At 44.7% G+C, this 10,000-nt stretch overlaps 2 protein-coding genes across 2 annotated transcripts in view; one reads left to right on the plus strand and one right to left on the minus strand.

Moving 5' to 3' along the window:
- Positions 1 to 10,000, minus strand: part of ciarta (circadian associated repressor of transcription a) — a 243,471-nt gene that overhangs the window by 167,335 nt on the left and 66,136 nt on the right. The gene's annotated exons all lie outside the window — the stretch shown is intronic.
- LOC133540243 (putative uncharacterized protein ENSP00000383309) overlaps positions 6,751 to 10,000 on the plus strand; it is a 9,579-nt gene continuing 6,329 nt past the window's right edge. Inside the window, exon 1 of the mRNA XM_061882834.1 lies at positions 6,751 to 6,969. Within this exon, the coding sequence (XP_061738818.1) occupies positions 6,751 to 6,969 (219 nt within the window). The remainder of the gene's footprint in view (positions 6,970 to 10,000) is intronic.

The following is a 10,000-nucleotide window of genomic DNA, read 5'->3' on the forward strand; positions in this document are numbered from 1 at the left end:
ATAAATTTGAGTGTGATGTAAGGATACCATCATGAAAAGCACATTTAATAAAAAAAAATATTATGGTCCTACCTTTACTTATAAAAGAAGTCCATGCGCAGCTCCTTCTGATCAAAAGCATCGATAACTTGTTTATAGAAGTCTTCCTTATCTTTTTTCAGTTTTAAAAGTCTCTGCCTCGATGGAGATCTTCCTTTATTACCTCCTGCTTTGATTGAAAGTCCAGTTTAGAGAACTGTTTTATTTTAGATATGTAATTCTCCATGTTAAAAGTGCAAGCGAGAGGAAAAAATAAACACACGCTGCTTGTTGTCACTTCTTCTGCAGCCGAGTAGTCGCAAGAAGTATCACTAGCGCCCTCTACCACCAGGAGGCGGGAGTCATTTAATGACTCATATTTGACACACGCAGCTACGGTATATTAATAAAACATAGCCGCTTACTGTTCTTTTTAGCAAATTCAATAACTTGGACCTTAAATCCTACTGAATAGCTCTTGATCTTCTTTCCTTTATGAGATTTCAAATGATTGAAATCAGCCTCCTCCATTTTGAAAATGATGACAGGTGAAGTGTCACTCGTGACGTGACGAGTTTGACCCGGCGGGAATTCTAGGCATATGCTAATTATTTGGCGAAACGAGTTTGACCCGGCAGTAATTCTAGGCAGGCGCATACTATATACCCAGCGGCAATTCAAGGACATACGGTACTCAAAAATTGACTTTCGATTGCTACAAATAAGAACCGCGATTAATCTGAAATTTCTATTTTTTTTATTGGACACGCCTACTTTCCACTGCAGATAACGGATAAGTGACAGCAGACGGCCCCAGGACGAGTTCATCACTGGTCAAATTGTGTCATTGGAATGGAAAAACCTGAGGAAACAGGAAGCGATATGCCGTCACTCTTGCTGCTTGTTGTCACTTCTTCTGCAGCAGAGTTGTCCCAAGAAGGATCACTAGCGCCCTCTACCACCAGGAGGCGGGAGTCATTTAATGACTCATACTTGACACACGCAGCTACGGTATATTAATAAAACATAGCTGCTTACTGTTCTTTTTAGCATAATCAATAGCTTGAACCTTAAATCATACTGAATAGCTCTTAATCTTCTTCCCTTTATGCGATTTTGAATTATTGAAATCAGCCTCCTCCATTTTGAAAATGATGACAGGTGAAGTGTCACTCGTGACGTGACGAGTTTGACCCGGTGGAAATTCTAGGCATATGCTAAATATTTGGCGAAACGAGTTTGACACGGCGGGAATTCTAGACATGCGCTAATAACAATAATATTTTGTGAAACGAGTTTGATTCGGCGTTAATCCTGAGCCGGCGGTAATGCTAAGAATGCGCTAATTATTTTGCAAAAGGATTTTGACCCGGCAGTAATTCTAGGCAGGCGCATACTATATACCCGGCGGCAATTGAAGGAAATATGGTACTCAAAAATTTACTTTCGATTGCTACAAATAAGAATCGCGATTAACCTGAAATTTCTATTTTTTATATATATATATATATATATAATTTTTTTTTTTTGGGACACGCCTACTTTCCACTGCAGATAACGGACAAGTGACAGCAGACGGCCCCAGGACGAGTTCATCACTGGTCAAATTGTGTCATCGGAATGGAAAAACCTGAGGAAACAGGAAGCGATATGCCGTGCAACAGGAAGCACAATGTGACATTTCATCCTGGAGAGTGTTGCTCTAAAAAAAAACACACGCTGGCTTTCCCACTGTCACTTTGCAACATGACTTCATGGGAACCCAGGAGGTGGTCGTGCGAAAAGGTCGAGCTCGGCGTTCCGTTGGAGCCTCGGTATTTTATTTTTTTCCAGCAAAACAAAGCGCCACAAATAAAACACCGAATATTCTGAATAACCAACGGCACCAATGTTTCTCAAAGAGTGTGTGTGTGTGTGGGGGGTGGGGGGGTGCGTGAGAGGGATATATCACAGCATATGTTTTGACACAGATATATAAACCAGGGGTGTCCAAAGTGCGGCCCGCAGCTAACCGTTTACCGGCCCGCCACACCCATCCATCCATCCATCATCTTCCGCTTATCCGAGGTCGGGTCGCGGGGGCAACAGCCTAAGCAGGGAAGCCCAGACTTCCCTATCTCCAGCCACTTCGTCTAGCTCTTCCCGGGGGATCCCGAGGCGTTCCCAGGCCAGCCGGGAGACATAGTCTTCCCGACGTGTCCTGGGTCTTCCCCGTGGCCTCCTACCAGCTGGACGTGCCCTAAACACCTCCCTAGGGAGGCGTTCGGGTGGCATCCTGACCAGATGCCTGAACCACCTCATCTGGCTCCTCTCCATGTGGAGGAGCAGCGGCTTTACTTTGAGTTCCTCCCGGATGGCAGAGCTTCTCACCCTATCTCTAAGGGAGAGACCCAAACTCATTTCGGCCGCTTGTACCCGTGATCTTATCCTTTCGGTCATGACCCAAAGCTCATGACCATAGGTGAGGATGGGAACGTAGATCGACCGGTAAATTGAGAGCTTTGCCTTCCGGCTCAGCTCCTTCTTCACCACAACAGATCGGTACAACGTCCGCATTACTGAAGACGCCGCACCGATCCGCCTGTCGATCTCACGATCCACTCTTCCCCCACTCGTGAACAAGACTCCTAGGTACTTGAACTCCTCCACTTGGGGCAGGGTCTCCTCCCCAACCCGGAGATGGCATTCCACCCTTTTCCGGGCGAGAACCATGGACTCGGACTTGGAGGTGCTGATTCTCATTCCGGTCGCTTCACACTCGGCTGCGAACCGATCCAGTGAGAGCTGAAGATCCCGGCCAGATGAAGCCATCAGGACCACATCATCTGCAAAAAGCAGAGACCTAATCCTGCGGTCACCAAACCGGAACCCCTCAATGCCTTTACTGCGCCTAGAAATTCTGTCCATAAAAGTTATGAACAGAATCGGTGACAAAGGACAGCCTTGGCGGAGTCCAACCCTCACTGGAAATGTGTTCGACTTACTGCCGGCAATGCGGACCAAGTTCTGACACTGATCATACAGGGAGTGGACCGCCACAATAAGACAGTCCGATACCCCATACTCTCTGAGCACTCCCCACAGGACTTCCCGAGGGACACGGTCCAATGCCTTCTCCAAGTCCACAAAGCACATGTAGACTGGTTGGGCAAACTCCCATGCACCCTCAAGAACCCTGCCGAGAGTATAGAGCTGGTCCACAGTTCCACGACCCACACATTCTGCAAAAATTGCAAAATTGATAGTATTGCAAAAAAAAAGTGGAATGAGGTGAAATCTAATGAGAAAAAGTGTCAATGTTGACACAAAGCTGCCGTGCAGGCAGTTTTTTTCCCCTTTTATCTTTATTTTCAGTTTTTTTTCATTGCTTAAAAACAAAAAAATACATGTTATAATGAATTATTACTTAAAAATGATCACTTTAAAATGTTTTATGTGGACAAAAATATTGCATCTGTTGTGTGGTCGCCATATAAAAACATCAAAGTTTTGACGAAAGACAATAAAACAAACAAAATAATAGTTCAAACTTAAAATCGACAGAGGGGGGGGGCTTAGCTCGGTTGGTAAAGCGGCCGTGCCAGCAACTTGAGGGTTGCAGGTTCGATTCCCGCTTGTGCCATCCTAGTCACTGCCGTTGTGTCCTTGGGCAAGACACTTTACCCACCTGCTCCCAGTGCCACCCACACTGCTTTAAATGTAACTTAGATATTGGGTTTCACTATGTAAAGCGCTTTGAGTCACTAGAGAAAAGCGCTATATAAATATAGTTCACACTTCACATATATCGGAAGTTGATCTTGAAATTTAAGTGTTAAAAGTAAAAAAAAAAAAAACTAATAAAAATATATCACTTTATGAATGAGGGAACCTTTCGGATCTCAAATATATTCAGTAGGATTTTATTCACCTTTTCACTGTGATTACTCAAAAATATTAAATAATATAAATCAATGGTGTCCTGCATTATTGATCTTTGAGGGCTTTAATTGCTAAAAAGAGCATAAAAACAAACAAAATAATAGTTCAAACTTAAATGCGACAGGTATATATAAAATATAACAAATAAAATAACAAATATTCAGATTTAACCCATAAAACCAGCGCTACTCAAATAGTGAGGGGGCGTGAGAGGCAGTAGAGTAAGAGCGTAACAGCAAGAACTATCTTGACTAAACATTAACTTCAGGAGGGCGTGAAAAAAAAAAAGTCCCCTGGGGGATTGTGACAATGACGTAATAGCATACAGTATATCTTCACACATACAGATACTGTACATAAATACACATTCACTTAAGGGGAGGGGGGGGCGTGAAAAAAGGATGTCCCCTAGAAAAATGTAACAGTGGGCAAGTTCCAAACAGCCCCTTTAATGTGGCGCTTCTTAAATAGTGGGACGGGCCCCCCTGGGGGTGGCACCATGAGGAGTCGCAGGAAGGGGGGGCGTGAGAGGCAATTGCATGATACGTTTGTGTTCGTAAATAACTATCGTCAAACCAACAGATAAACCATAACTTTGGGAGAAAGGAGGCGGGGTGTGGGTGTTAAAATATATCTACCCCGGTGGGGGGGGCGTGAGAGAAAACAATTAATAGCCATTGGTAAGCTTGCTCACGCACGACATAAACTTCTGCATGTGTGTGCAACTCAAATAGTGGGGGGCGTGAGAGGCGGTAGCGTAAGACCGTTAACAGCAAGAAATATCTTGACACATACTGATAAAGAATTAACATGAACTTCAGGGGGGGCGTGAGAGGCAATTGCATAATACGTTTGTGTTCGTAAATAACTATCGTCAAACCAACAGATAAACCATAACTTTGGGAGAAAGGAGGCGGGGTGTGGGTGTTAAAATATATCTACCCCGGTGGGGGGGGCGTGAGAGAAAACAATTAATAGCCATTGGTAAGCTTGCTCACGCACGACATAAACTTCTGCATGTGTGTGCAACTCAAATAGTGGGGGGCGTGAGAGGCGGTAGCGTAAGACCGTTAACAGCAAGAAATATCTTGACACATACTGATAAAGAATTAACATGAACTTCAGGGGGGGCGTGAGAGGCAATTGCATAATACGTTTGTGTTCGTAAATAACTATCGTCAAACCAACAGATAAACTATAACTTTGGGAGACAGGAGGCGGGGTGTGGGTGTTAAAATATATCTACCCGGGGGGGGGGGGGGGGGGGGGGGGAATGGGCGTGAGAGAAAACAATTAATAGCCATTGGCATGCTTGCTCACGCACGACATAAACTTCTGCATGTGTGTGCAACTGAAATAGTGGGGGACGTGAGAGGCGGTAGCGTGAGACCGTAAATATCTTGACACATACTGATAAAGAATAAACATTAACTTCAGGGGGGGCGTGAAAAAAAATGTTCATCAGTCAACTCATTGGTGCTAATTTTCAATCCATCAAGATAAAAAAATATTGATGTTATTTATGTAGTTTGCTCATTTTCCTGAACTAGTGTACTAACATGTGGTTTATTTATTTTTTTAACATACGTAGCATCATCTTCAAAGATACAAAGAATTGCTATTGCGACATCTAGTGGACGCATTTTGAACAGCAGTTTCTTTCATTAAAAAATTCCGGCTCATTTTTATACTTAGCAAACCCATCTCGAGGGCCGTATAAAACCTAGTCGCGGGCCGTACGTTTGACACCCCTGCTGTTGTCTGTCAGGTTTCAGTGTTGATCGTTGTGGGTCTGGACCCTACGATGCAGAGACGGTAGGCAAAGTGCAGGTAAAATGTATTTAGCAAAATTTAAGTGTAGCAAGGATCGAAAAAGCGTATCAAATCCCGGTACCTGGAAACCAATAACGGTACCAGTTTTCTGCACTTTTGAGTGTGCTTTAACAAATATTGTTTTTGATAATTAAATCTGATGTTTTATTGCAACATTTAAACATTAGGATAACTGCTGTCCAGCTAATTTTTGTACTATTTTCAAATTTCTCAACCTTGTTTGCAAGTACAAATTTGCAACTACTGTTGGAAGTCCAAGACAGTTAATGCCAGTAGTGTATAGTTTGTTGCGCCCTAAAAAGTGTTAATACTGCAAGTATTGTAAATGGGTTCTACTTGTATAGCGCTTTTTTACCTTCAAGGTACTCAAAGCGCTTTGACACTATTTCCACATTCACACACACATTCACACACTGATGGTGGGAGCTGCCATGCAAGGCCATAACCACGACCCATTAGTAGCAAGGGTGAAGTGTCTTGCTCAAAGACACAACAGACGTGACGAGGTTGGTAGAAGGTGGGGATTGAACCAGGAACCCTCAGGTTGCTGGCACGGCCACTCTCCCAACGGCGCCACGCCATTGTACTATTGTAACGTGTTCACAAATTTGGAGAGGTTGAGATTACAAATGCTAATCAGTACCATGTCAATAGCAAAGACAATGTATATTAGCATAAAGATAGGACACATTTAGAACAGCAGTTTCTTTCATTCAAAAATTATGGTTAATTTTTATACTTGGCAAACTTATCCCGCGGGCCAGATAAAACCTGTTCGAGGGCCCACGGGCCTTACGTTTGAAACCCCTGGACTATGACATTCCTCAGTTACAGACGGGCCAATACTCACAACCGAACATTTCCACTTAACGCCAAGACTTTGGGAAACCATTTTTGACAAGGACGACGCCGCTCTGACTGATGAGCCCGGGCTAAAAATGAGCCAGAGGGAAAGTGAAGGAAGTGAGCACAAGATAAATGACTGTTCCAAACACCAAGGAGTCCCTTTTTCCACATCAGTCGCCTCCTTTCTCTCAAGCTCTCAAGCTCTCCGTCACTGTCGCCCTCTGTTTGATCTGCTCTCACATCCTTCTCGTCCACGACAACCATCTCAAACGTGGCCGAGGAATGTGTCAGAGCGGCACAAAAGAGCCAGAACAAAAGATGGACGCGGCGGGGGTTGAGAGGGAAAGTTGCGTGAGGTAAACGGAGGAGGCCACGGAAGGCAGGAGAGAGGTTGAGGGGTGCAGCACACGGTCCAGTGCACCTGAATGCCCTTTTGTCATCACATGCTGACACGCGGCCTCGCACGCACTCCGCAGCTCTTCATCAAGCCAGCACACGGGTCCGTACCGACCGTGTACGTAACGTCTGTGATCAAGTCCCCAATGTGAGAGCGTGTGTGACAGACCACCATGGCGGCAGACTGACGCTGTGCCGGGTTTAAATAGAGCCATCCGAGCGTTAAACAGAAGCATACTTTCACTCTGGCTCATCATTCCCATAAAAACGCTGGGGACGAGCAACGTGTGAGTTCAAAAGAAGTGTTAGACGTGTGCGGCGAGCTACTTGGAAATTATATCGTATTTTCCGGACCATAGGGCGCACTGGATTATAAGGCACACTGCCGATGACTGGTCTATTTCTGATATTTTTTTCATATACAGTATAAGGAGCATTGGATTATAGGGCGCATTAATATACATATATAAAGGTGCTCAGACGTCCCTCTCCCCAGCTCCTCCCGGGGATCCCGAGGCGTTCCCAGGCCAGCCTGAAGACATAATCTTCCCAACGTGTCCTGGGTCTTCCCCGTGGCTTCATACCTGTTGGACGTGCCCTAAACACCTCCCTAGGGAGGCGTTCGGGTGGCATCCTGACCAGATGCCCGAACCACCTCATCTGGCTCCTCTCGATGTGGAGGAGCAGCGGGTTTACTTTGAGCTCCTCTGGGATGACAGAGCTCCTCACCCTATCTCTAACGGAGAACCCTGACACCAGGCGGAAGAAACTAATTTTGGCCGTTTGTACCCGTGATCCTGTCCTTTCGATCCTAACCCAAAACTCATGACCATAGGTGAGGATGGGAACGTAGATCGACCGGTAAATTGAGAGTTTTGCCGTCCGACTCAGCTCCTTCTTCACTACAACCGATCGATACAGCGTCTGCATTACTGAAGACGCCGCACCGATCCGCCTGTCGATCTCACGATCCACTCTTCCCCCACTCGTGAACAAGACCCCTAGGTACTTGAACTCCTCCACTTGGGGCAGGGTCTCCTCCCCAACCCGGAGATGGCACTGCACCCTTTTCCGGGCGAGGAACATGGTCTCAGACTTGGAAGGGCTGATTCTAACCCCAGTCGCTTCACACTCGGTTGCGAACCGATCCAGCGTTCGCATTACTGAAGACGCCGAACCGATCCGCCTGTCGATCTCACGATCCACTCTTCTATCACTCGTGAACAAGACTCCAAGGTACTTGAACTCCTCCAGTTGGGACAGGGTCTCCTCCCCAACCCGGAGATGGCACTGCACCCTTTTCCGGGCGAGAAACATGGTCTCGGACTTGGAGAGGCTGATTCTAACCCCAGTGGCTTCACACTCGGTTGCGAACCGATCCAGCGGTCGCATTACTGAAGACGCCGAACCGATCCGCCTGTCGGTCTCACGATTCACTCTTCCCTTATTTGAGATCAAGACTCCGAGGTACTTGAACTCCTCAACTTGGGGCAAGATCTCCTCCCCAACCCAGCGTTGGCACTCCACCCTTTTTTCGAGAACCATGGACTCGGACTTGGAGGTGCTGATTCCCATCCAAATAACACTTCCTTGTGGTCTACATAACATGTAATGGTGGTTCTTTGGTTAAAATGTTGCAAAAATTATGTTTTGCAGATCATCTTCAAACCTTTTTCTGCCAGTCGCTTCAGGATGCGCCGTTTTGTGGGCGGTCTTATTTACATGGCACAACTTCGACAACGTCTTCTCCCGGTCATCTTTGTTGTAACGGTGTAGCGTGCAAGGACGGGAGTGGAAGAAGTGTCAAAAGATGGAGCTAACTGTTGTAATTTCATTCAGACTTTAGTTCAATCAATAAAGGAGCAGCATTCCCTCATCCGAAAACAAAAAATTTGTCCGACCAGAACTCTAATAACTAAAGTTCCTTGGGTGAATAATGTAAACTCACTACACCAGTATCTTTTAGCTCTTTCATGGCGAGCTTACTGACAGATATAAGTAAGAACTTTACTTTTATTAGAAATGGCAACAGCGGAGGATGAATGTCCCATAACAAGAAGATACAGAAAAAGAAGAAGCTTATCGACTACAGCGTCGACACGGACTACAAAGGCGGACCCGCGCAATTTTGCAGGATTTATGCAGATCCCAAATACAGCTCAGCAGGTACCAGAAGGTAAGAAAAGTTGCTTTTGGATAATATTGCGAAACAAAATACCAGATAATATGTCTTACCTTATACACACACCATAATACTTGTATGTTGAAGCACATCAAACGGTGCAGTCTACACTAATCTCTTATGTTTGACTGCCATCTCCTAGTCACACTTATCAAAATTGCTTCAAGGTGGGTAAGCTCAACCAATTTTATTCTTTACATTAGGCACACTGTCAAGATTTGAAAAAAAAAAAAAGTATTTTAAGAGCGTCATATTGTCCGTAAAATACGGTACTCTAAATTCCGGACTATAAGACGTTACTTTTTTTCCTATACTTTGAACCCTGTGGTTTATAAAACGGGACAGTTAACTTTTAGCTTTTTCATCGCTGACAGCCATAAGGCAAATAGTTTAAAAAAAAACAAAGACACTGAATAGGTGTGTTATTGTTTGTGCTATGGCGCCATTTTCTGGAGGTGCTACAATGCTGTGTTGCCCTTCTGTTTAGATGCAGCTTTTAACCGGAAGTACAAGTGCAGTTCCATCGCATTTCTACTCGTATGGTTTCTTCATTCATCACTACAAGTGACGTTAGTAAGTTTTACAATATAACAAACGGTTTGTACTTATCGAACCATCCCATGTGTGGTGTCTGTAGGAGTGTGTTCATGCATATTTGAAAGTGCTATTGTAATGCAATGAAGTTGGCATTGTCAGCATTAGCTAATATGCTAACACGTTTACCAGTGCCTTTGTTAATATTATTAACTTACAATGGCTTTCTTTTTGTATTGTTTTATTTTCACAAATTCCTCAGTAAAGTCA

This window comes from Nerophis ophidion, linkage group LG21 (assembly GCF_033978795.1).
Source record: "Nerophis ophidion isolate RoL-2023_Sa linkage group LG21, RoL_Noph_v1.0, whole genome shotgun sequence".
NCBI classification, from domain to species: domain Eukaryota; kingdom Metazoa; phylum Chordata; class Actinopteri; order Syngnathiformes; family Syngnathidae; genus Nerophis; species Nerophis ophidion.